The sequence below is a fragment of the Numida meleagris genome, chromosome 6, assembly GCF_002078875.1.
Source record: "Numida meleagris isolate 19003 breed g44 Domestic line chromosome 6, NumMel1.0, whole genome shotgun sequence".
In the NCBI taxonomy this organism is placed as follows: domain Eukaryota; kingdom Metazoa; phylum Chordata; class Aves; order Galliformes; family Numididae; genus Numida; species Numida meleagris.
The window spans coordinates 1,279,568-1,306,083 of NC_034414.1; the positions used below are offsets into that span (position 1 = coordinate 1,279,568).

The 26,516-nt window shown below is 48.7% G+C and overlaps 3 protein-coding genes across 37 annotated transcripts in view; 1 reads left to right on the forward strand and 2 right to left on the reverse strand.

Moving 5' to 3' along the window:
- LOC110400847 (mas-related G-protein coupled receptor member H-like) overlaps window positions 1–18,898 on the reverse strand; it is a 95,599-nt gene extending 76,701 nt beyond the window's left edge. For 11 of the 32 annotated variants that reach the window (XM_021401158.1, XM_021401156.1, XM_021401153.1 and 8 more), the window contains exons 1-2: window positions 16,037–18,898; window positions 5,450–5,532 (exon numbers count right to left, since the gene is read on the reverse strand). In XM_021401158.1, the coding sequence (XP_021256833.1) occupies window positions 17,013–17,996 (984 nt within the window). In that variant the 5' untranslated portion in view covers window positions 17,997–18,898 and the 3' untranslated portion in view covers window positions 5,450–5,532; window positions 16,037–17,012. Of the gene's footprint in view, window positions 1–874; window positions 5,533–6,320; window positions 6,422–14,103 lie in introns of those variants that run through there. The other 21 variants (XM_021401157.1, XM_021401150.1, XM_021401155.1 and 18 more) reach the window with 18 other exon arrangements.
- On the forward strand, window positions 1,527–20,735 carry LOC110400850 (proto-oncogene Mas-like). Of its 3 annotated transcripts, XR_002440111.1 has the most exons (3): window positions 4,243–4,368; window positions 8,082–12,260; window positions 19,766–20,735. XR_002440111.1 is itself a non-coding variant. In XM_021401170.1 (2 exons), exon 2 carries the CDS (start codon window positions 8,103–8,105, stop codon window positions 9,054–9,056), a length of 954 nt encoding a protein of 317 aa, XP_021256845.1. In that variant the 5' UTR covers window positions 1,527–1,659; window positions 8,082–8,102; the 3' UTR covers window positions 9,057–13,966. The 3 variants fall into 3 exon arrangements, 2 of the variants coding, with proteins under 2 accessions (XP_021256845.1, XP_021256844.1); XM_021401170.1 differs by lacking the exons at window positions 4,243–4,368; window positions 19,766–20,735 and adding an exon at window positions 1,527–1,659 and having other exon boundaries at window positions 8,082–13,966; XM_021401169.1 differs by lacking the exon at window positions 19,766–20,735 and having other exon boundaries at window positions 8,082–13,966.
- On the reverse strand, window positions 21,682–26,236 carry LOC110400845 (mas-related G-protein coupled receptor member B4-like). 2 transcript variants are annotated; one of them, XM_021401133.1, is made up of 2 exons: window positions 25,655–26,236; window positions 21,682–23,225 (listed from the first exon to the last, which is right to left on the reverse strand). In XM_021401133.1, the coding sequence occupies exon 2, from the start codon at window positions 23,186–23,188 to the stop codon at window positions 22,199–22,201; it is 990 nt and encodes a 329-aa protein (XP_021256808.1). In that variant the 5' UTR covers window positions 23,189–23,225; window positions 25,655–26,236; the 3' UTR covers window positions 21,682–22,198. The 2 variants fall into 2 exon arrangements, with proteins under 2 accessions (XP_021256808.1, XP_021256807.1); XM_021401132.1 differs by lacking the exon at window positions 25,655–26,236 and adding an exon at window positions 23,779–24,873.

Consider the following 26,516-nt stretch of genomic DNA (forward strand, 5'->3'; position numbering starts at 1 on the left):
CAAAATTTACAATGTCCTTCCAATCAAAAGAGGAAGCCTTCAGCGTGGGCTAACAACAAGCTTTTATATGAAAGTCATTTTGGGGGGTAATTCTCACAAAATAGTTCTATGCCTTTCCCTTTTCACTCCCCGCTTCCCAGATTTCTACAGAGGACAAGTAGCCTGGGCAGAAATACACGGGGGAGCTCAGATATTGACTGCTAATCACAGTGACAATAATAAGTAGATTTCCTGCCACGCTAGTTGCATAGAAGAAAAGAAAAATCACAAAGCATACTTTCTGCACACCCCAATTCTCTGAGAAGCCCATAGGAATGAATTCCCTACGCATTCCCCCTGTTAATCAGCTGGGTGGCCATCTGCAATGCACAGCCTATGCTTAATGATATTTATCTTGATGGTTGTCAGCATAGAGCTCTCTATAAGCAGAATGGATAAATTGGAGTCCTTTACCAAATCCTTCCTTTTTCCACTGACTAGGAGGAGCATAACTGAATTTACATCGCCACAGTAAAGATAACTTCAGAGAATAATCCTTCCTGTACCCTGAAAATAACTCAGAGCTTACACTAATGCCACCCTATCTTTTGTGTTATGGTTGAACTCCTTATTCCTAAGTAGTTCTGAATCTCTGCAGTTTCTCTCTCCAGAACGTGGGACTTCTTTCGTTCAGCTGGTTCCAACTATAGCTGCCAAGGTAGCACATGTCACTGGTAAATAAGTAAACTACATCTTCAAAAAGACTAGGATTAATATTTCCAGCTTACTGTTATGCACGCAGGGCATCACAGTTTCTTTGGTCAAAGATGCCCAGAAACCAGTAGATCAAGATCTCCACAGTATTTAACCAAAAATAGACACTCTTAAAAGTAAATTATCAGTGATATAGGATGCAATTTAGTTTGATGACATTCTCATGTCAACTGCTGTTAAAATTCACCATTGCAAGTCCTGACCAACGAAACCACAATCAGTTCTCCCTGATTGTGCAGGTGATCTCTGAGCAGAGAATGATGTGAAATTATCCAGCTTATTCCAATTCTGTAGCACACACTTAAAGCTACAGCATAATCAGAAACTCCTGCGTGGGCCAAAAAAAACCATCATTGATCAAGCATCCCCAGGAAACACTGAAATTGGGAAAACCCAAGATTGCACTCAAACCCACAAACTAGAGAGGAAGTGGGGAAAGTAAGGGACTTTTCCCGTGCTTACAGTTGCATTAACGGTAGGTAAAAGATATTCAAGAAGAGTAAATTTGCATGGATACTTCCTCTTCTAGTATATATCTAGAGGAAAAAGAAAAAAAACATCAGTAAGAACAACATGATACCGATTTCTGCGTAGCCTTACCAAATTGTTCTCTCTCCCTTCCTTCCTTCCTTCCTCTCTTCTTTTAACTTATCACTCACGCGGGTTTTCTACAGGAAATAGAAGGACAAACACGGTGCACATTTATGGCCGTGCTGTACCCAGTGGAAAAGAAACAAACGGACTCTGTCCAAGCCAGAGCAGAACTGGAAGCAAACACCACCAGTCCCACTAGCAAAGCAACTGGAGAAGAGAGTGAGGAAAAGAAAAATTATCAAGGAAAACCGTGCAGCAGGTGGGAAACTCCTCAGCTAAACCAAGGTGTATGTTCTCGAAAGGATTGTAAAGGTAAGACATAGTCACAGCACAGAAAGCTTTGCAGTGTATCCCTCTTGGTGAGGTCCCTGCCACCACCGCCAAATTGCACTGTGCAAAATATTAACCCGCCTCATCCCACCTCATTGACTTATGTCACATAGGCATCTATATCTGAGCTTGTCATATTCAATGCTTTTCTGCCTTTGCAGAGCAATTCATGACCGGCTTAGGCTGATGGAGGTGCCTATTCATTTCTGCTGACTCTAGGAGGATGACAGATATGACTAATTCAGTAAAGGATTCCCAAAAGATGACTCACCTCTTAAAGAATCTTTTCAGGGACAGACTAGTGTACGATATAATGCAATCAGCTGCCAAGTAAAAATAAATACAACTTGGACTGCTAACGTTACAAAAAGCGTGAAAAAAATGTTACCTTCTCCTTACCGCGTGCATTTTTCACTAAAACCTAAGGTGTTTAATGGGAAACAAAAGAATGAAAACAAAATTATCCAAGCAGGGCTGCAGAACTAGCCTTGTACATAGTTCCAGTGAAAGATAACTGAGAGTTGATCATTTCAGTGAAAACTGCTTTTTCTATTTTCATGTTTGTTCAAGGGAACAGGAAAGTGAAGAGGGAAGGGGAAGGGAAGGGAAAGGAAGGGAAGGGAAGGGAACATAAGAAAAATGAATGAAGACAGAGAAGCTGGAAAATTTGCCTCCTCTGTATTTGCTGGTCTAATTTTTTGTGTAAGATCTGTATGATTTTCTGTCCTCAATATCTGCATTTGCTGGTCGGGCTGTCTTAGAGCACAGAGTTTTGAAAGAATATGGAAAGTAAAGTTTCCAACACTCGCTTAGTATAATCCCATCCAATTCAGTTTCTTGCTTTCCTGTATCACAAGTTTGCCCTGATGTTTCCTGTCTATATGAGATCAGCTTTCGTGGGCTGCCTGGATAATGGGTGCATTGAGTGATGCTTTCATAGCCCAGGAGCAGAGAGAAGGGCTGAGAAGAAAACCATTTAAGTGCCTCTCTTCAACACTCTCCAAGGAAATCTCTCACCTGAAGGGCTCTTGGGACGAGAGGAGGGAGGCATGAAAGGAAGGGGCAAAGGAGATAAGAATTCTTTCCTAACTGAGAAGTTTAAGCAAATATGTTTTAAAGAAACAGTCACCACTCTGTGATGACAATATTATGGAAACATTTCAGGATTTCTCCACTAGAAATAACAGCCAGTGGGTTAGCTGAATATCGAACTGGACAAGTGTGTGCAGTGCATTAGTCTAGTTAAACCTTTCCAGAGTCCTTTGTTCAACAAGACTGGCAGCACCGTTGTTTTCCAAAGTGTAGAGAAGCATTAGACCCACTTTCTAGCACTGTGAGAAATAAAACGGTACTTCTAAATCTTTGTGCATTTTGAACAAAGTCACTCGGGGTTGACAAATCTTGCTGTCGTATAGGACCTCGTCTTAGCACCTGCAGTCAAAACTCAATCAATGGAACAAAGCATGATAAAACAAATGGGCATGATAATTCAGGCATCAGCTCGATCAAGACCTCAAATTCATAATTGCTCTGAAATCTGCTGTGTAGTTTTAGCTTCTGCCTTTTGGATGCCTATGAAAAATTGTTTCTGCCACTGACCATTGCTTTGTTTTGTCGAAATGTCTTGAAATCCGGACTGGCTCAATAACAGCCAAAGTAAGGTAATCATCTCCTGGCAGAGAATGCCTGAGAAAATGGAAATCAGATGGGTTTTGAACACCGACAAGCATGAGATGAGGAAGAGACGTGAGCATGATGGTGAGCAGGGGGAAACTGTGAAGCTAGAAGCGGAAGGCGTGAGGTTAGAGTCCGTGCAATCAGAAGTGCCTGAGGTGTGGTGAAGGACTGAGCCAGGACAGGGAGAAGTGGCAGGTAATACCGTGGGGTTTGAAGCTGCATTTAAAGAGTTGGCGACATCGGGAGCAGGCATTGCATACTAAAGGCAGCAGTAGGAGAGACTAAGCCATTGCAGCTCCTGAGGTGTGGTGAGGCTATGGAGGTTGGATGGACCCTCCTCCAGGAGAGCCAGTGTGAAGCGGTAGGGACTAAACTAGAGGCTGGGGGTCAGAAGAGTGGTGGGTGTGTTAAAGGAAATTTGACACGTTTGACAACGGGCCCTTGGAGAATGAGAAGCTGTGCAGAGGGAAGTTGTGAAACGAGCAGCAGGCGTTATGGAAGAGGACTGACAATTTCTCAACCTGTGTCACCCAAGAGCAGTAGTAAGGCATTTTCTGCAAGGACTGAAACTGCAGCATTTCAAGGATTCAGATGGGAAATGAAGCATCAGTGCATAAGGCGAAGTATAACTTTGGACAGGCAGTTCTTGCTTTCATAGTTTGTTAGACTCGATGAAGAAGGGAGAAGTGGTAAAAAGAACACATTTCCGATGCCATGAAAATGACAGGTTCCGTGCAGAGGGAAAGGGGAAGAAGTTCAAATCTGAGTGACCACACAAAACTAACTAGATGTTTCCCCAAGAGAGTGATTGGCTGGTTCTTAGCACATTGAAAAGACCACGGCTTTTTAAGCAGTCTTTGAATAGCCCAGCGCTACAGTGCAGACACGAGCAATAACACGAGTGTTTTATCTGGACCACGTGTCACAGAATTCAGGTTATAATTTTCCCTGGCATAACCATACCAGGCAGCTGCTGCAAATAGGTCGCTGAAGTTCCAAGGAATCTACAAAAAGGTGAGAAATTTTGAAATGATTGTCTTTGCCGTTGCACTCTTGTCTAATGCTTTTTATCACGGTTTTGGAGAGACAATAATGAGAAGGGAGGGGAAAAAATGGCAGAAAAGAAATCAAACATTTCCCTCTCCCGCTGATTAGAAATTGACTGTAGGTGCTTGATTGTCATGACTATTTTCACGATGGGGAAAGCTTCATTCTGGGAACACCTTTCCACAATCAAGTGCTATAAATGCACCTCTGTAATAGAAGAGGCAACTATTCAAAGCCATTCGCAGCTTTCATCTTAGATGATCATTTAAGATTAGCCAAGAAAATACAACAGCATAGCTTTGTGTCCAGGGTCTTTGCAGTATCGAGGCTGTTCTGACTGACATCTGCCACAAAAACTCACGCTACTCAGCACGTAAACCACAGGCAGGATGCTTAATCCTGAGAAAGAAAATGACCACCTAGACTCTGTCTAGTAAGTGACTTTTTGGGTGTTCTTTCCCCCAGCCAGAGAAGGATATCTTCATTTCCATTACAGTGGAATGCAAAATTACTGACGTTTTGTCATCTACCCACAGGGCATTCATTGCATCTAGTATCTGTACCTGACAGTCTCTATGCATACATTGCCAGTGGTAGAAGGTGATACAGGCTGGCTTAACAAGAGGGATCGATATATTAGCTTAAGTACCAATATATTAATTTAGTAAAAGGAACCAATGTGTGCTAGTTCTGAGGCCGTGGCATTTAACATTAAGGAATTCTGCTCAACCAGCTTATGCCAGACAGCTGGTCACCTGCCCTTGCCTGACTGCACAGCACGGACAGACACACCTCTGCAGGATGGGATGAACTGCCTTCCGGAGGCGATTGCAGAGGGAGGTTGAATGACTGCTTTCCTAATAGGGGCTCAGAAGTTGGGAGCGGGCTTAGACAGAGCCAAGTGAAAGTTCAATGTTTGGGTCCCGTACAAATCAATTAAAAATTTGCTTCGGGTCACATTAGATAGATTGTGGCAGAGGAGGGTGCTGCACTGGGTCATCTAAAGACTAGGAGAGCACTTAACCACTGGATCTTCCTTTCACCTTACCTCAGAATTAGAGGCTGTTTCGGCTGCTTTCTCCTGTGAGTCAGGGTCTGATGATTTGCCACTGTGAGAGATCTACTGCCACTCTAAAAGGAGACAGAAAGGAAATCAACAAAGTCATGAAGCCGTGTCTTTTCCAGTTGCTTGCTACAGATGTTCAGGGAGGAGGTAGCTTTGGTAGTGGTGTTGGTCAGGCAGTTTGCTGCCCTCTCTGGGTAAGGAAAGAGAAAGTAGATTTCCTGTTACCAAACTCGCCGTGCTAAAACAGAGGTTCTGTGCTGAGGATTATGCTTTTTGTTTTCCACAACCCCTTTCAGTACATACTTAAACTCTTCCTTTAGAGACCACTGATCTCTAAAGTCCTACCACTAGAAACACACGGTGTCACAGCACGTAGCTGAGGATGGAAACATCCAGCTTCCTACAGAAGAGGACCGTGCAGCGCCTCAAGTTCCCCGTTTTCAGAAAACACTGAAGGTTTCAAATCCTGCAAGCCGTGGTGAGGATTAGCTCCCTTTGGCTGTCCCGTCCACGCATTCAGCCTCTCACTGAAGGTGGCACCCTGCAACGTGTTTGCTGTCAGCAAAGATAGGCAGCCGACTGCATGACTCCCTAAGGCACCTATCTTGGGATGATGGCATATGTGACTCCTGGAGGTGCTTCTCAACCTCCATTAATTCAAGTGGAAAATTTAAGGGTTGCATTAAATGAGATGTTCGTATTTCTAATCGAGAATGCTAGGTGTAATGGCACCAGCAGGAATCCCAACTGAGCAGTGCTGGTGTCGGTGCCTGCTACAGAATAATCCAGCTAGACTGGGTCCGCCACCCAGGTCATCAGCTGGGCGAAGGATCCGTCTGCAACATGCATTTACCTTGCCTCTGTCCACGCAGTACTGAAGGCAGTGCATCAGGAGTGGTGAGATGAAACAATAAGGATTTTGTTCATCAGACTTGGCCCGCGCAGGCAGTTTGTCTGCAAGTACATTGTGGCATTTTGCAAAGAGGGAAGAGAGCATTTGTGACGGTCCAGTGATTCACCTTTTCCCAGATCTCCCCCCTTTGAATTGTTCCTCTCTTGCTACTGTCTTTCAGTGCATCTCTCCACCTTCCTGTGTCTAAATAAATAGCAGCAAACGAAAAAAGCCACAATATTTGGGTTGGGGGTGGGTTGGTTTGGTTGGCTGGTTGGTTTTGGTGTTTTGCAAGATTTTCATTTGGATCCCAGTATCATGGGGGAGGGAGTAGGGTGAACAGCCCCAAGGAATGGGGTGAAATAAATTAGTAAGCCCTAATCTCAACACGAGCTGGCACAGAAAGCCAACCACATCCTGGGATGTCTCAAAAGCAGCATGCCCAGCGGTGGGGGGGAGGTGATACACTAGCTCTGCTGCTAGTGTACTGTGTTCAGCTCTGGGGCCCCTAGCTGGACCAAGGGCTTGGAGGAGTCCAGAGGAGGGCCACGAGGATGCTCAGAGTGCTGGAGCAGCTATCCTGTGGAGACAGGCTGAAGGAGGGTTGGGCTTGTTCAATCTGGAATAGAGAAGGCTCCGAGGAGACCTCGCTGCAGCCTTCCAGTACTTCAGGGTAGCTTATAAGCAGGAGAAGGACTGACTTTTCACATGGGCAGATGGTGACAGGACAAAGGGGAATTGTTTAAAACTAAAAGATAGGAAATATAGATTAGACGTGAGGAGGAAATTCTTTCCACAGAGGGTGGTGAGGCCCTGGCAGAGGATGCACGGAGAGGTTGTGTGTGTCCCATCCCTGGAAGTGCCCAAGGCCAGGCAGGATGGGGCCCTGGGCAGCCTGTGCTGGTGGGGGGCAGCCAGCCCATGACTGGGGTTGGGGCTGGGAGGGCTCTGAGGTCCCTTCCAATCCAACCATTGCGTGGTTCTATGATTCTACAAATTCCTGTGAGTGTCACAGTGTCCTGTGAGGGTCAGATGCTTTGTCCCACGCATGGTTCGTACAATTTCTCTAAGAAAATTAAAGGCGGGCTGCGTCAGGCTGAATTGTTTACCGTTCATACCCATGGCCCAATGGAACAAACCATTTACATTGAACTACACCTTATTAAAATCAAAATCAGTCATCTACAGCGTAGGTGGTAGTAGTCCCTATCGTGTTTTCTGTGCATTTTGCATAGGGCAAATCCCAATCAGCTGTAACACTGCCTGAATTTGTACACAGATTGCCTGCAACTTTGACACGCTTCTGAGAAAATTTATCTCACCGAATCCTAGCAGCGTGATGCTAAGACACTTACGCCAGAGTTCTTAACATTGGGTTCTCCTTTCACTCAGACAACAAAAAGAGGTACTTTTCAGGCATGACTCACCCGGGATGCTCTTGCACTTTTTAAAAACATTTGTTTCCCATCACTGACTGTAAAAAGACCTCAGAGGTGAGTTAAAACAAAGAAGTGACAAACACATTGCGATTTAAGTTTTCCTCCGTGCTACGTAGAATTTGGCCTCGAATACAACATTTTGAATAGTACCTTAAAACTCAACACTCTATCCCTCCCTGAATCTAGCCCTGTCTACAGAGAGCTGGGACAAACCCAGAAAGACCGTCAAGTTATCATGAGGGAAAGTCACGCGAGTTACCACCTCTCTCATCTCTGCCTACAGGTCTGTGCAAAATCACCCATTATGAGTACTTCGGCTACACCGTTCTTCCTCCCAAACGCAAACAGCCAGGTTCAAGGAGCCAACCACAGCAGTGCTGCAGGCAAGGCAGAGCCATCGTACGCCGTCCTCAAGTTCATGGAGAGTTTCTGCCTCATCAGCGCCGCCTGCGGGATGGTGGGAAATGGCATGGTCCTGTGGTACCTCGGCTTCTGCATCCGCAGAAACCACTTCACTGTCTACATCCTAAACCTGGCCGCTGCTGACTTTGGCTATCTCCTCTGCATCGCCATTGAGACCATCCAGTACCTGATGCAGTTCAACGTAGGGGTACAGTTTGGGATATTCCTCTTCCTGGATCTTTTCATGTATGGGACCGGCTTGTACCTCCTGACAGCCATCAGCATTGAAAGGTGCCTGTCCGTCCTCTGCCCAATCTGGTGCCGAAGCCACCGCCCAAAGCACTTGTCTGCCATCATCTCCGGCCTGCTCTGGGGCCTCTCTCTGCTCCTGAACACGGTCGGCTACATTTTGTGCTCCATTCACCCCTCTGGCAGCTGCCGGGTCCTGCTCATTGCCATTGGCGTCTTGGATTTCCTCGTCTGCACGCCCCTCATGCTGTTCTTCAGCCTGACCCTCTTCCTCAGAGTCAAGTGCAGCTCCCAGAACTTCCGAACAGGACGGCTCTTCACTGTCATCATGCTCACCGTGCTCTTCTTCCTCATTTTTGCCGTGCCTCTGAGCGTCCTCATCCTCTTTGACTTCTTGGGCTACAAATTCCTCTACTCGCCCGAGATTGGCTTTGTGCTGTCCTGTGTGAATAGCACTCTCAACCCCGTCATTTACTTCCTTGTGGGGAGCTACAGGGATCGGAGAATCAAGTTCACCCTCAGGCTGGCATTCCAGAGGGCCTTTGAAGATTCGGGTGATGACAAAGAGGAACGGGATACCCGAGACACAGTAACTATGTCCTCCTAACATCCTGCTGTGCCCACTCAGTAACAGTGCTCCGGAGATGAGAGGCGATCGTTTACAGAACTGAACAACTCTGAGGTATCGCGGGGAGGCTCACCTCACCCAACCTTCAAAGCCTTCGTTCTGAACGTCTGCCCTCTCACTGGTTATTTGAAGCTCTGTCCATATTAGGACCGCGTTTCTTCTCAGCAGCCGTTGCATGATTTCAGAATGATAAGGCGAAATGTCTCGATGGCTGCATTTCATCACAGGAAGCCTGCTCGGTTACCACTCAATAAAGCTCTGTTTTTCAGAGCATTAATATTCAGTCACTTTTTTTTACTCAGATCTCTGACGATGACAGGGGATCTGTGATCTTCCTGTTGAAATCAGATAAGAAATTCCCAGAAGAAAGCCCAATTCCCTTAATTTTAAGTATTTGTATGTCAGCACCACGTGCAATCTTTGCGGCTCATGGGGTGAAGGATTCTTCGCTTTCTAACGTGAGAATTTCAAATGCTGAAATGCTTCATGTCCTAGAAGTCTCTGTCTCAAATTAACTGAAGAGCGTTTCACACCACAGAGTTGTGATGTGGTGTGAAAGAGCTCCAAGTACATACCCAAATTTGCAACAAATTCCTTTCCAGACCCAATCCCTGGACGCATAAGATGTGATTATTTGCAATGTTAGACTATCACACTGCACAATTTTTGCTCTTTTAACCTAAATCAATAGAATAAGACAATACAAGACATTTTCTTTGAGAAACCTTGCTGATTTCCTCTTCACACACTCATCTGCAAATAGTTTCTTAAGGGAAGCTGCATTCTTCTACTGTCTATCCTCTTTTCTCTGTTCATTTGCCTTTGTTTTAAATACTGAAAAATACCACTTAAAAATAGTGGTCACCCTAACGTCTGTGGTTGCTTTTTGCTTCCTGTTTACAGTTTTTAAAGCTGAAAATGGAGTCCCATTTCTATTATTCTTTAATTTTTAATGCCATTTTCCTGCAGCGTACACACACTTGATTCAGACTAGGCCTATGTCCTCTGTTGTTTTTAGTAAGATTTTCTTTTCTTCTAACTTCTACTGATGGGGGGGGGGGAAGAGACCATCCATTTATCTGAAAGCATGTTAAAATGTATTTTTTTTAATATCTGTAATGATTTTATCACTGGGAGAGAAGAAGCTCAGCTCATTTCCTTTACTATTAAAAATGTTCCCAATTTTTTTTTTTAATGGAAAACAAGTTCTATTAAAAACTAAACATTCATCTTCTCAGAAGCCATCGACTGATCAAAACCTACAGAATGTAAACTGTGAAGAACTTTCCATCCTGACAGTTTGTCCCTATACGTACCTATCATGAAGACAATTGCCATTCAGAGCAAACACACCTTCTGCCTCTTACCTTGGCCATTTAAAAGGTGATGCTTGAATGTAAATGACAATTGTAGACACCCTCGACCATGCATGGTTTGAGACAGGCATTCTCTGTCCAGTTTGTCCTCTGAATTGCTCAGCATCTCAACGGAAAGATGCTCAGGCACCCAGAAGATCAATGGTCACGCATCAGAAGAGTACGTTCACCAGAACCCCTTAAAAAAGCCCACATTTCTGTCTCCCTGGGGACAACTGAAAGGAGACAAGCATCCCAGGGTATAAGATTTGCATGTGCTCCTCAGAATAGTCCATGTGCCAGCAGCACGAAGAGTCTGAGAGGGATGGCAGCGCCTGTTCCTTGACTGCAGCAGACTTAACTCCGCTCCTCTGAGAAGACACCAGAGTTTAAAATATCCATTTTATCATTGAGTTCAGCACATACATTCCCGTATTGGGCCCTGCCAGCATGGGTTCACAAAAGGCAGGTCCTGCTTGATCAACCCGATTTCCTTCTATGATTAGCTGACCCACCTGGTGGATGAGGGAAAGGCTGGTGACGTAGTCTACCTAGACTTCAGCAAAGCCTTTGACTGTCTCCCACAGTGCTCTGGAGAAGCTGGCAGCCCCTGGCTTGTACAGGTACACTCTTTGCTGGGTAAAGAACTGGTTGGATGGTCAGACTCAAAAGGAGGTGGTGACTGGAGTTAAATCCAGCTGGCAACCAGTCACGTGCGGTGTTCCCAGGGATTGGTATTGGGGTTGGCCCGGTTTAATATCTTTACTGATGAACTGGATGAGGGGGTTGAGTGCACTCTCTTTTAAGTTTGTAGATGACACCAAGTTGGGAGGAAGCATCAACCTGACAGAGGGTAGAAAAGCCATACAGAGGGATCTAGACAGGCTGGATTGATGGGCTGAGGCCAATAGGATTATAACACAATGGGAAACATAAGGATGCCACAGGAAGGAAGGGGAATCAACTACTGAGAAGGTTACATCGTCCTGTTTGAAGATGAGAATCAGGATTGGCTAACTGGGGACAGGAGGAGGGGCAATGCCTCTAGACAGGTTTCTTTTGCACTATTTAGGGGTTTCATAAGCTCACAGCCAAGTGGTGTCTCACGACCCACAGAGCAACTTGGGATCAGGTGAAAAGGAAAGCAGAGGAGGAACAACAGCGCAAACAGGCTTGCTGGTGAGAACGTTTCAGAAGCCCACTGCAGGCCCTACAAGTTGTATGCTTTAAAAGCTTAACATGGTCACCCAGCCCTACCCCAGGCTGGAGACAGACAGCATTTCAAACTAAGCGTCTGCAGGCTAGAAGTCGTATAAAAAAGACTTGGTCTGACACTAAATTCTGCTTGATTTTAACTAAGAGAGATGACAAAGTCAAGTAATCACATCACAAGATTTGGGTCAGATCTGCTCAAAGGGAATTCTTGAACGTGAAGGCAGAGGAAGACCCTCGCTTCCTAATAGTATGGCACCTGGAGCCTGAGGGTGACTTGTCCCTCTGAGGCCAACACCTATCCATTCTACAACTTGCACAAACACGTAGTTAGAAGTCTCTCTTCATCACCCCATGTACACTGGGACAAGCCATTGTTCTCCGTGGGGTGCAGTGGAATTAGTAGGTCACAGCCTGAACCAATGGTTAAGCACCAGGTGAGAAGCTGTGGCTCACCCAGGGAGCTCAGGTGCAAGCCATGCACCTAAGTGACTGGAACGGGTGGAACCTGGATCCACCCCTCCTCGCCTTCCTTTAAGGGTTAGCAGCCAAGGGAGTAGCATCTCTCTGGATAGAGATTGCATTTCTCTTGAACTATTGCTGATCATTGGAAGGGGTGAGCGTATTTTCCTTCTTTATTACCTGTTTTTGCTCTGTGGTGCCTGTATGCCCTTTGAAGGCACTATCATCACTTTCTTTCACCATACGTGGTTTCAATGGCAGTATGTGGGGTAAGGCACTGCCCACAAAGTGCATGTTGAAGGGAAAGTTGGGAAAGTGTATGCTTTCCCTTAGAGTAACCTAGTCCCAGTCAAATCTGATTTCACAAGAAGGACAAAATGAAACAGAATGCTGCTCTTCTTCTGAGAATTTCCCACTATCGCTTCTTGACTTCTCATACATCCATAGCTTAGGAGCATTTGGCTCCAGTACAAATGCATAAAAAGATTCCAAAGATTCAAGATGCGTACCAGTGCATCACCGGTGACTGAATCTCTGGGAGATGATTTGCTCCCCACCTAACCTAAGAGCAACCAGAGCAGAAATGTGACCCTGCCCCACAATATAAAAGAACCCCATTCTCAACTGCTGCTGACTTCACCCCATCCTAGCCCATGCTCCTTCCTGTCAGCACCTGCTCTGCTGTGCTTGCACTAAAGAGCACACAAATGAAACCTGCAGACAGAAACACCTTCCCCACCTTCTCTACTATTTTCTTTTTCCAAAAATCCAATGGGATGAATTAGAAACCAAGAGAGAGACAGCCTGAAGCAAACTCCAGATCGCAGAGAGCTCAATTCAGCTGCACAGGCAAGCATCTGAGGACCAAGTTCACCAATTCCTCACCATTCATGTGCTTTGTGGTGTTCTGTCTCTCTGTTGTACCTTTTTCTGGCCCCTCTCATAGACATACACACATGCACAGTCCCTCTGCAGCCATGTTTGTCCATCTCCTATTACCCTAGGTAGCAATGTTCTGCTTACTTTTCTTTTTTCCAGTGAACAGTTTTATTCTTCAGCTGTGTAGACTGCATGATCCTCTCACTGGCATCGTGGGGCAGCTGTCAGAACAGCTGTGTGAGGTGTGAGCAGGCAGATGATCTGCTCTGCCTTGTGCCTGCTTCACTCCCCCAGGTACCTACATACAACAGGTATGAGGCTCTGGATGTGGTAGGCCTGCCTGTGGGCGATAACAGCCCACAAACCAACCAAAGCAGGAAAAGCCTGCCCCCAGCATCAAGGCTACATCCTTGAAGAAGAGACGGGTTGGAGGTAATTCCTACCTACAGGGAACTGAATGACCAACATGCTGAGCAGACCTTCTTCTTAGAGAAGGCTGCTGTCTTCCTGGGGCTCAGGTGAGGGACATCACCAGGAAACTGCCTAGCCTGGTACAGCCAACAGACCACAACCCCTTACTGCTTTTCCATATAGAGAGAGATGAAGCAGCTACGTGTGGGTCAAGGGCTATCAAAAGGGACTTCGGGGCCTTGGGATGACGGCTAAAGGAGTGTAATGCACAGATCATCTTTTCCTTCTCCACCTTCTGTATTGGCTAAGGACATGGAAACCAATCAAAGGATCTTGTCTTTAAATATCTTGCTTCGTGGCTGGTGCCATCACAAGAGCTTTGTTTTTTTTGACAACCAAACAGCCTACGCGGCACCAGGTTTGCAGGCACCGGATGGGGTTCGCATTTCTCAAAGGGGAGGAGAATCCTCGGGGAAAACTAGCAGGGCTCATTGGGAGGGCTCTAAACTCGGTCTGAAGTGGGACAGGGGGATAGTGAGCCTTCCCATGACGAGGTGCGGGATGGCATAGCTAGAAGAGAGGGACAGGGTGCTGGCAGGGGCGAGCACAGACACGTCTTCAGAGCACGATCTGGTTTCCAAGTTCATCCTTGTTTCCCCGAGTAGAGGAAATGACTAAGGGAAGAAAACTGTAGAAGACAAACAGCATTGAGAAAAGTTCTATTTTTTTCCTGGTAATTACACCAATTTGAGAACCAATTTAATTGTTTCGGTTTTTATTGCTCTCTATTCTTAATTGATTTGTCTCATGGATATCTGACGACGTGATTTTCTCTGTCTTAAAAATACATCTTGTTATGTCAGTCTGTTATGCATACTCCAGAGCTGCCTTAAGATGTTTCCATCAAAGCTGTGCTTTGTGTCGGACAACACGCACCGATTTTATGGGGATTCCCTGCCAAAAAGAAGGGAATTGAAAAGAACCAGGAATACTCGTTGCACAATGTGTGGTAGAGGAAATAATGTGTGAATGACTGTTAGAGACAACACTAAGGATAAGGTGAATTGTAAAGAAAAGACACAAAGGGAAAAATGAAGATGGGAAATGGAGGCTGAGCCAGGTGAATAATTTTTTTATATTAGACACAGGAAAAACCTTCAAGTCAGTGTGGGCTGAAAAATGTCAGAAAAGTGAATTTTCTTTGAGAACAGCTGACTCCAGCTGTGTTAGTCTAGCACTTAATAGCTGTGCTTGCTCTTCAGGAGGTGAATAACACAAGGTCCAGAGATGATACTGCCTGTAGCTATAAATCTTCCCTTAGTTAAATCCCAAGATTACCATAACAAAAATACTTGTACTGTTATGATCTCCTTTTCTCTACTTTGTCAACAAAAACTTCAGTTAGAAATAAAAGAAATCGGAAGTATTTGGGGTGGGGAGGATTTATCTTTAGTCTTTTAATAGCAGGATTTAGATGACTGGACTTTGGGTTCTTGCAATGCAGGAACTGCTGGTGTGCCACTGCAAGCACAGGGATCCAGCTCACACAGCCCGTGGAGCTGAAGAGTGCAAAGAGTTAAGGGCAGAGAGACAGTTTATGGAGATGTCTCTACCAAAACAACATTGTAATCAACCATCCAATGTTTTCAGTGTAAGCACTGACCACACAACAGAAAAGTTATGACCCTCTGTTGTTTTTCTGAATGTTCTCATCAGAACATTTGCCTGCAGAGGTTCAGCATCTCCAGGCCCTTCTGCTCCCATTCGAGCCGTGCCTGGGCATTTCTGCTCCCCAGCACATGGCATCTGCATCACTGGAAGTCTTTGCGGGAGCCTGAGCTGGTGGCCACAAAACTGACAGACGTTGGGTAAAAATTACAGCAAATACAAGTTAAGCAAATGGAAAAACCCCGAGCACCCCGCACACGATGCTTGACAAGCGACTGCGGTGCTGGCATCAGTACCAGACCGAGAAGAGCACAGAGAGACATCACTCCACACCGACTGCTTTCAGGAGATACACGCTGCTAAAGGGACAGAAGAGAAGCATGAGATGAACCACAGCGAAGATCAAATCTGGAAAGTTCAAAGAGGCAAAAACCTCACGCTGCAAATGGTAAGCGAAACAAAAGAGGATCGGATCGAAGGCGGTGATAGCCAGTCAGAATACAGACAGCAAAGGGGCTGTTCTTCCCATGGAAGCCTAGGAGCCACACAGCCAAACGCCCCACCTAAACAGAGAGAAGTCAGGCAGAAAAGCTTGTAATTCCCCAGAAGGGCTGCTCCCTCCCCCTGCTCCTCACAGCATCCCAGGAATCACTGAACAGAGACAAGTCTGCTGAGGTGGTCTCTGCCGTGGGGAAGCTCTTGCTCTGGTTTGGCTGTTCCATCCCTCTCCCACCACCTCCTACGAGAGACGAGGAAGAAAAGACAGATGAGGGGTATTGGCGGCTCCAGCCCTCGCCATCTCTGCCCACAGCCCCTCGCTATCACTTCTTTCCTTTCCCTTCCCCTACCCACTAGCTTTGCCTTGCCGTTTGGGGGATGCCGGGTGGAAAGCAGAAGAGGGGACCACTGAGCCTTTATTTATGATCCAGGCGTCACCAGACAAGATATTAAGGGAAAAAGGAATTAACTCACCCCTCCCAGCAACCGTTTGAAGGAGAGGGCGAGGCGAGGCGCGGAACCTTCGCCGGTTTGAATCCCGCCGCGGCGCTGAAAGAAACCGGAAACCGGAAACCGGAAGGGGGAAGCTTGCGCATGCGCTCTGAGTGCACACGCGCCGCCGGAAGCGCAGCCGCGGGGTAGCGCTGAGACGCGGGGAGGAAGGGAGGGCGGACTTGGGCTGCCCGTAGCAACTCCGGGCACCCCGGGTGCTCACGCACTGGTTCAGGCTGTGACCTGGCCGTTCCACTTCACTGGGTTCCGCTGCTTGTACCTGGTGCTGGACCAGGAGACCCCCCCTCCACACTGGGAAACCAGCAGCACGTGGTTGTATGACAGCATCGGGGGGGGCTTCGCCCGCTGCCTCTTATCAAACTGCCCAGATTGCATCGGAAAGTTGGAGAGGGCTGAAAATGGTGTTTTATCTGTTAGAGATTCTTGTCGCACCGAATCTTATTCATCTGCACCACGGGGACAGTTCACTGTGCTTTTTCATCTTTCACATGCTCTCCTTCTCCCTCCCTCCTCTCCATCCCCTGAACTGTAATATTACCCCATGTCTTCTTCTCTACCCCACTTCTCTACCCCTGTTTCTCGCTCAGATCCATTGTCTTGCCCGTTTGTGCAATCCTTTTTCAAGAACTCTGCCTTTCTCGAATAGCAGAGGTGGCCTGAGATCGCCCAGGAATCGCGTGCCAGACTCTCCCTCGGCAGATGATGGCAAAGACCATGAAACGCATCTGCTGACCACGGGGAACCAGCATTTATTCACAGCACCGGGGCTAGGAGGATCATTGCAACGGGGAATACAGCCCACGCACATGGACAGGGCCTGGCTGGGCAGCGCCGTGCCAGCCCAGTGCCACACACCCTCCCGTTGAGCTCCAGCTGTCTCTCCCCAGCAGCCCACTGGTGAGGCTCCGCATCTCCAGGCCTCCTCACCAGCAGCGTTTCACACCATGGTCTCGGCCGTTTTGTCCTCAGTTGTGTGGCTCCCCTCCTCGCTTGTCTCTTTCTCTTCGAACACTCTGCGGAGGGCAGCTGTCACTGAGCACAGCGAGCGGCGCTGCTGGCAGCACCCCACCAGGAAGTAAATGACAGGATTGGTGCTGCTGTTCAGCATCGCCAGCAACAGAGATGGGTCTTTGGGAAACAATTCCTGACTATTTGCAAGGTTGAGAAATACCTCCACGCTGAAAGGCATGGCAAAGGCAAAGAAGAAGATCACGCTGATCAGGATAGCAATATAGAGTTTCCCTGGGTGTCGTCTCTGAAAGCCACATCGGAGTTTGATGAACAGGGACAGGTTGGAAATCAACATAATCGATGAAAACATCACACAGATTGCAGTGGCTACAGCTCCAAGTGCTTCCAGGTGTTCTTCACTAAAGCTGAAGCTAAGATACATCAGGAAAACAAAAGATCCACTGAAAGCCCACAGCAACCCACTCACGATGCCCGACAAGTGCTTTGGACGACGGCATCGATACCAGATTGGGAAGAGGACAGAGACACACCGCTCCACACTGATTGCAGTAAGGAGACCCAGGCTGCTGAGATGAAAGAAGTGGCATAAAAATCCAATTATATAATGAAGTGTCACATAGGAAAAAAAAAGACTGTTAAAGAGAGAACAAATGGTTAAGGTCAAAATTAACAACATGAGCAGAGAAAAGAGGAGGAGCAGAGAGAAGTCAGCAACAGCCAGGTTTAGAGTGTAGATAGTGAATGGGTTCTTCTTTGTGTGGAAGAACAGGAATCGCATGACTATCGCGTTATCCACGAGTCCACAGAAAGAAACCCCCATACAGACACCTAAAAGGACCCTAGATTGATAACTCAGCGTGAAGCATTCTGATGTGGTGTTTTCAAAAGAGCCCATGTATCCAGAAACCGTGTAGTTCAGCATGAAGTCTGCTGAGGTGGTCTCCGCCATGGTGAAGCTCCTGCTCTGGGGGGTGCCTCGTCCCCCTCCCAGCACCTCCTATGGAAGACAAGAAAGGAGAGGCAGATGAGGAGCACTGGAGCTCCCAACGCTCGCCATCTCTGCCCACACTCCCTCGTCAGCCCCAGGCCAGGCTGGGAAGGACCCCAACCCCTGCTATGCCTTGGACAGGCTCCAGCTCCATCCCTGGCCGGGCGGCATCTCCCACCTGCCCATCCCCAGCCTCCTACCTCCCTCACTCCTGGGATCAGCACTGCCACAGGGGCACCAACCACAGGGCCAGGCCTGCCAGGTGAAAAGGGCTGGCAGCAGCTGCTGGGGACACCCCGCTTCGCTTCAGCCTGCTCGCTTGAGCTCGCAGAGCGGACCTGTGCCCAGAGACTGTGTCAGGAGACTCACCTCACAATCTCATCGCACTGGTGACGGCTTCCCCTCACGTGTCGGTGATCTTGTCAGTAGGAGCTGGCCACGTCACCCCTTTCCTTTTCCTCTTCCCATCCACAGCTTTGCCTTGCCATTTGGGGGCTGCCGGTTTTTGGTGTGTGTACCCAGCAGTGGAAGACTTTCTCCTGCTTTCTTCCCGCGCAGAGTTTTGGCATACTTTCTGGTGCGTACTGCAACTGAGTTAGGTACAGTCACAAAACAACAGCAGAAAAGCCCTGCAGAACCAAGGACAAGCAGAGTCGTCTGCTTGGAGGTGGAGGAAGAGGAGCATGGTGCCAAGGAGAGACAATGCTGGCTGGGCTGCTCGGGTACAAAGTGAGAGGTTTGTCAAAGACACGTCCCAGGCCAGGAAGCTCTAGGGCCAGATTTGCAGGTTAATGTGTTACATCCCAGAACAATGGAGCGTGTTGAACACCACAGCACACTAACTTGTCTGCTTTGAGGCCCTCCGATTCCCCCTTCCACAGTCCTGAAGGCAACAGCTGGCCTTTTTCCCCTGACCACTTCCATTCACCCCTGACCACAGGGCCATGGGCTCCAGCCAGTGTCAGGTCAGAGCCCCCAGGCTTTGTCTGAGCTATGAAGGAGTTGTACCTCTTTGAATCCCCGTCTCCACCACCGCTCGCTGTCTTGCTCTAGCCTTGTTTCAAGTCTACCCATGGTCCCATCTCCTGCAGCTCAAGACTGGCTCTCCCCAGAGAGACTCTGGACCAGGTTCCTTACTGTGTGTTCAACACGTGAAATCGGAAGATATCCTTGGAGGATATCTGACAAGCACAGGAAATAACTCCCAGAAAGAGGATGCAGAAGATGGAAAACACATGAAAGAGAATACAAGCAACGAAGGTGACAGTCCCTGCAATGCTAAAGGATGAGATTGTGAAACAGGAACCATTTGTAGATAAAAGCACAGTTGCAGCACCATGTACCCAACAAAATGTAATCTCAGAGGAGACATGCATGTCAAGAGCACGATTAGAGGCAGAGGGCAAGGCCCTTGTGCCGTTACAGATCTAAACACTGGTGATTTCTCAGAGCAAGCTGAGACAAGACCAGTCCTCTGCCTCTTCAGCTGCTGCTGAGGGGGCTCTGTTGGCATCCCAGGTGCAGAGCGTGGGTGTGTGATGGAGCCTGGGGGCTGGGAAAAGTGTTGGCATGATTGGAAGTGATTCCACACCTGCGGAATGATGAGTAGAAGGAGCATTAAGGCCACAGGCTGCCAGAGACTTCTGAGGGGTTTCTGCTCTTTTGCCCCAGCTGTTAACGATCCCTGGCTCATCTCACTCACTCTCACTTTTCTTCCTTCCTCTTGCCAGACCTCTTCCCCACCATCCCCTCGGTGAAACAGGCTGTAAAGCTAGCCAAGTAACAGACGAGAGCTGGGGAATCCTGCCATCACCAGCTATGCCCAGCAGAACACCGAATCCCCCGGCACAGCAAGATGAAGCTGGAGGACAGGGGTGTAGTTCGTGACCCGTGTGACACTCAACTTGAGTAGTCTAGGCCCATGCGGTGTCATCCTGCGGTGTGCTGAGCCGCGTTGCATGTGCCTGGAAAGTCAACCCTACAGACGCAGACCCATTTTTATAGCATTGTGGAACTAAAACCAGCTCACTGCAGAGTTTTCTTTGTATACGCACCTAGTGTATTTCATAAGAAACAACCTAAATCGTGCTTTGACTTCAAATAAACTTCTACCAGAACTTTGGCTGTCCGTTTTCTCTGCGGCACCTTTAACAGTCTTTGTTTCATAACGTTAAAAGTAAAGTTCTTTTAGCACGCTTCCCCATTCCCATGGCATTTTATTCCTCAAGTACAGACGAAGGAAACACACAAGGAACTCAGCAATGATTCCAGTCCAACATAATAAGCCAACATAACTTCCCCATGGAGAAGTCACTTGAGCAATCTTCCTGCGCCAGGCTGGGCAGAGTTGTGTCTCTCTCAGGCATTAGGAAGCGTGCTGCTGGATGCCATTCCCAGGGAGAAGAGATGCGTCAGCATTCCTGCTGTGACACGGTGCGTGCTTCTCCTCCCCTGCCTCTGTCAGTACCAATAAACCTCCATCCAACTCAGGTACAGCTCCTTGCCCCGACAGCCGGGAAGATGCGTATCTTTACCAGAGCAGAGAGCAAGGTGACGGTAACCAACGAGAAAAAAAAAAAAAAAATGAAGAATCTGTAGCTTCTTGCCCGAGGTGCCTAGTAATGGGAAATAGAACAAATAAAAACGGGAAACATTGATCAGAAAGATCTGAATGCAGCTCAGCAGGTTTGATTTGCAAATCAAAAAAAAAAAAAAACAAAAAACAAAAAAACCTGCTGGGCTTTCCCGGCATTGCTTTGCATGGATAATGTTTTTAAAATCAGGATTTCTGTACGAGTTGCTCAAAAAAGCCCTCGTGTTTCTGGTTGTTTCCAGACGGTCACATGCGGAGACGAGGCGTCGTGCCCCGGAGTTTGTCACCTGCCTGGCAGGGTCCCTCGGGGACTGGCAGCAGAGCGAGTGTCCCTGCGATGGATGGAGGCAGCCCCGCTCCCACCAGCACGTGGCTTGGGAGCCACAGGAGACAAAGTCTGTGCAAACGTGGAAAGGAAGGAGCGTGGTTTGCATCCTCCGCCAGCCCCGAAGCCAGCTACCAGCGGCTGTTCTCTTTCAGTCTTTGTTATCAAATTCATCTAGCATTTCCCTTTTATGTTTTGCCTCTTCCCCCCATATCAGTCTCACGTACCATCTCCTCGTTCTTCTCTCTCTAGGACTACCTTGGAGCTAACTCTCCCCACCTAACCCCTTCCCGCTGTCATTCACTGCTGCAGGGACTGCCACCCGGATTTGAAGTGGGTTGCATAGCGTCCGCAGGCAGGGAACCCATTTGGAAGCTTCCAGGCATCATTTGATAATAAATTATTTTCAAACTTCCCATCCAGGGCAGGAATTTAAAACGCGGTGCTGGCAGGCAGTCTGACAAGAGGGGCACCCGTTTCACTTGGCCTGCCTTTGGATCAAACAAGCCACGTCCTCAAGCACTTATAGCTGCATAGCTTGGGGTCTACAGGGCTTCTTTGCATGCAGAGAGCTGCACAGCTGGTGGCTGCGTAAAGAAAGCCTTACTTAGCTCCTGAGCTTCTGCCCAGAGGAGACAGAGGGTCTGCTCTGATGGACCAAGCAGCCCCAGGCACGTGCAGCGCAACCCAGAAAACCCATGACATTTTACAAACAGCAAATGCCATGCCAGTGTGTGCCATAAGTCATTTAATGTAATTCAGTAGTGTAGGGTAGGTGGTGTAAGTCCGAGCCATTCTTTTCACGCTCTTAACTGCGAGGAGAGCGACCTAGCAGGAAAACAGCTCCAAGGATTTTAAGACATGGTTCACCTCTCAGTATGTCCACAAAGGCTTCATCCAAAGAGCTGAAAACACCCCAAAGGAGGCTTCGTGTTGTTGGTGGAGGTTCTTTTGCCTTGCTTGCCTGTTCAAGAGCTGAATGGGAGGTCTCCACGTAGTCTTTGCACATGTCCACACGCGCTGGAGATGCGAGCCCAAGGGTTTTGCCCAGACCCTGGTACCCAGCAGCACTCAGCCCTCGGACAGACGCCCCAAAGCAAAGCACCACCAGGAACTGAGAGCCTCCATGGCTCTGCTTTAGGAGCGCACAGACTGGGGCAAGCTCATTTTGAAGCAGAGACAGCTCAGCCCTGTTGGGCAGGCCAGATTCAAAGCAAAGGATTCCAAGCAAAAGGTTCGGATGGATTAAACATCCATTTCCACAGTGCTTTCTGGTGGAGTTTCACCTATGTTTTCTGACTCTGTTACCTCTTCAAAAGCCCTCTGGCAAGCAACCCTGACAGAGACTGTGAACTTCTTCATACAGCACCCAGCAAGGAAGTAAAGGACAGGCTTGATACTGCTGTTCAAACAGGTGAATAGGAGAGAGGTGTCAAAGATGAGAACCGAAAAATCAAACAGCCTTAGCAAGAGCCAGTAAGCAAAGCCAGCGGTGAGGAAGGGGAAGGCGATGATGGAAAGCAAGACTGCAATGCAGAGTTTCCTCGGGGGATATTGCAACGAGCAGCATAAGACCTTGGCAAAGAGGGCTAAACCGGAAAGAATTAGGATAAGCACCGACAAGAGGTAGCTCAGGACAAAGACAACAAGCATCACTGGGGAGAAATACAGGCTCACGGTGAGCAAGAGGGCGAGGGCCCAGAGCAGGGCACACAGGAGTGCTGGCAAGCACCAGGAGGGCTGGCAAGGGCAGAAGGGCCATGGGAGCGCAGGCAGGCAGGTCCTGGCACCCAGGGCTGCCATGAGGTAGACACCGGCGACGAAAGCGAAGGTGATGGCCACGTTCAACACAGTCGTCATGTCCTGCGAGCCCAGACTGTGACAAAAGCTCTGTGGGCCATAAAATATCGTGAGGGCGATGAGGATGGAGAAGAGGAAGGCGAAGTCCGCCGTGGCCAGGTTGAGGATGTACACAGTGATGAAGTTCCTGCGGACGTGGGGTCTGAGTAGCCAGAGGACAGCCCCATTGCCCACCAGCCCGCAGAGGCAGATGAGCATGGTGACAGGAGCTTTGCTCAAAGCATTGTCTTCGCAGTGGGTCCAGTCATAGTCATCCGTGTAGGAGCCAGCTTGCCTCGGCAGCCCGTGGTGCCAAGCTCTGCCGTGAGTCATCGTGCCAGGCTGGCTCCAGCAAGGAGGGCTGGCTTTTCCTGCGCTGGGGAGCGGCGTGCTCATTGTGAAACCGCTGCTGCTCCGCCTTCCTCTCACACAGCTGGAGGAATGAGAGACAGAGATGTGTTAGAAAATCTCACGACCCCTGACAGAAGGATTTTCAGATCGCTGTAGCCGTGCCCCATCTTTCACGTGGAAGAGCACAGAGAGAAATGAGGGACAGCAGGGATGGAAGGGGGTTGAGAGGAGACGGGTACGACATGCCTTGCATACAAGAGAGCGTACAAGGTGGGGAGCGAAAGCAAGGGATATGGCTTCTTCCTGGCTTTGGATGAGTCGGATCTGAAGGAGGGAACTAACAGGACGGTGGGATTGTCCTTGGACATGTCAAAGAGAGAGTGTGTTTGGGGGCAGATCTGATACAGACTCTCAGGTGTGTAATGTTACCATTGATATCGCTCAGCAGCTGGGTTCCTTCAGCGAGACACTCGTGTCAGTATTCCCCTACCGCCTTTTCCCACCAAATGTGTAGCCTCCAATATCCCAGAGTCCGCTGTTCTCCAATCAGATATGATGCAAATTGACCAAGAGGTTCAAAACCAATGAAGGGAGACCCTGATTAGGCTGGAAAAAATCACCCCGAAAAGTCTGACCTTTCCCGTCGCAGTCTGGAGAGCTTCACAGGAGCGGATGCACTGCAGACTCAGATCATCTTGCCAGCTGCTTCCCCCACAGTGGGATCTTCACATCAGGTTTCCCCAAACTCCTGCTTGGAAACTGGACCCAAGCATGTCCCAGAGAGCCTGGGCAGCACCCGTCCCAGTGTCTTTCTCGGGTCCTTCCACAAACCACTTTGTCATGTTCTCAGGGATTCTCGTTAAAAAAAAAGGAAACTATTTCATTGCATCGGATGGTATCAGGGTTCTGGTTATAATCGTCATACAGGAAATGACTAACAAATCTCCGAAGCCAGACCTATGGGAAAAGCAGACTGTTTCTCCGTCAGGTTCCTCTTTCATTTTACTTTAAAGCAACCCCGTTCCTAAAATGGTCGTATCTTTGAGCTGGAGGAGCTGGTTCAGGAGGTGATCTTTAGGATCCTGTGCTCCAACCTTGGCACTGCTGCAAAACTTCAGTCTGATTCCAAACTGCCTTCGCCACTGGCATACCACAGCTTCACAGTGACCTTGAACGGTTTCCAACAGCATTCTGCTATGTGCATAAGAGCTAACGAAGGCTTCCCAGGGCAGCAACTTCTGGAGCCACGCCGTGCACATTCCGCTCGCTGCCCTATATACGCACGTGCCCTGCAAAAGAGCAGACTGCCCGCCTGTCTGTCTGTCCTCTGTCCAGCTGCCACAGTGCTGATCGCAGGCACTTGGTCCCCTCCTGCCTCCCTGGAGAAACGCTGTGACAGTGTAAAGATTTGGCTGCCGAATGATGCCGCCAGCTCCGTCAGCCAGAGGGAGGTGGGCTTCCTCTGCCAGTGGTGCAGGCAGACGCCAAGCCAGGTGGAGCTGAACATGTCCTTTCTGCTCCTCTCCATCCTCTCCTCCGGTATTGTGAGGACCAAGGCAGCGGATGCTCTGTTTTCTGTCGTTCCCAACCACCGTGTACATGACTGGATTGATGCTGCTGCTGATGGAGGCCAGCATCAGGCAGAAGGCAAATATGAAACTAGCGTAGGCAAAGAAGCTGAGGGAGAGGTGTACACTGAGTGGGATAGCAAAGAGGAAGAAGAAGAAAACAGCGAAGAAGATCATAGAATCATAGAATCATAGAATAGAATTAGAGAACGGCTTGGGTTGGAAGGGACCTCGAAGATCATCTTGTTCTAACTTCCATGATAGGTCAGGGATGCCAGGATGACAGCATACAGCCGCCCTGAGCTGTTCTGCCGTGAACTAAACCTAAGCTTAACGAGCAGGATCGTGCTGGAAAGAACCGTAAAGGGATCAAAAAAGCAGAAACTGAGAAAGCACAAGGTTGCAAGAACCACTCAGCGGCCTTGGAGATGAAAGGGAAAGCCGTGTCTCTCAGTGCTGTGCTCCTCTGGTTATTCGGTCTGCAGGGTTGTGGGGTCTCCTTCTTGGAGATCTCCAAAAGCCACCAGAAGCTGGGCCTGAGCCCCTGCTCTTGCTGGCCCTGCTGGGACAGGAGTTGGGGCAGAGGGACCTAGAGGCATCTCCACAATTCCGTGATCCTTCTCCTCACTGCTCCACATCCCCAAGATGCATCGAGGGTCCCCTCCCAGTGAACATCCCAGTGAACATGAGGCACCTGCGCTCCTGCAGGGCCAGGCAGGAGGGCCAGACTCCAGGTTTGCTTTGCATCCTTGTTGACAGCAACACGTCCCTGCATCAGAAAGCCCCCAGCCCAGCAGTACCAGCGGGCACCTTTCCTGCCCCCCCGCCCCTGACCTCTCTGCCGAGAGGCTGACAGCAAGCCCAGGGAGAAACGAGAAGCAGAAAGCAAAGCTGGAGCCTGGCTTTTACCATCTCTGCCGCATCCAGAGCCAGCTGGACTGACCTCCAAACCACAGGAGCTTACGAATGAACCGAACTTAATTAATCCAAGTTCCTCTGGCTGCAATGCCCGGCACACCCCGGGGGTGGCTTCTGCGGACCTCCAGCACTCGCGCTCCTCCGCCAGCAGCAGCAGCAGCAGCAGCAGCACCTGGTTCTGATCCATCGCATTGCGAGGACCCCGTGACAGAGCTCTGAGATTCTTTCGCCTAGGGCTCCTTAGGTAGCCCCGGTGAAGTTCAAGGATCTTCGGGCAGAGCTTCCCCGTGGCCGTGCGAGCAGCTGTGCCGCCAAATCTGGCAGCAATCACTGCTGCTGACTCCAAATCTCTCGCTGCCTCACCACAAGCCCCTCAGCCTCTCCAAATTCCCCTCGGCTCATTGCCAGCCCCATCTCAGCTGCAGAGGAGCGTGCAGAGCACAGCTGCCCCAGCAAGAGGCTGGAGACATTTCCGCGTGGCAGAGAAGAATGTTGCCTGCTTCTGGTCTCTTTCAGGAGGACAAAAAGGGACGTCTGGAGGAAAGCTCCACTCTGGCTGCAAGATCTCACCAAGCAGCTTGAGAATTCCCCTTTTCCAAAAGGGAGAGGCTAAATGCCTGTGGGATAAAATGTGCTTCCTCCAGCCTACCACCAAACTTCTCGTGTCTCCAGCTGTCTGAAATTAAGCTCCAGAAATCCCATCCCTTTTTTTTTTTTTTTTTTTTTTTTTTAAATGGAGACTATGCAGAGAATCCCAGCAGAGCACAACACCGGAGAAAGCATTCTTCTGAGCACCTGTGTCATTAAGGGGCATTACCAGTAAGCAATGGGAGCTGCTAAGTGCTGCTTGAAAACAACCGTTGCTGTCAGTTGACTGTTAGAGCCCG

Excerpts from the sequence above, each read along its gene's own strand:
- LOC110400845 (XM_021401133.1), bottom strand. The coding sequence starts at position 23,188 with ATGAGCACGCCGCTCCCCAGCGCAGGAAAAGCCAGCCCTCCTTGCTGG.
- LOC110400850 (XM_021401170.1), top strand. The coding sequence starts at position 8,103 with ATGAGTACTTCGGCTACACCGTTCTTCCTCCCAAACGCAAACAGCCAG.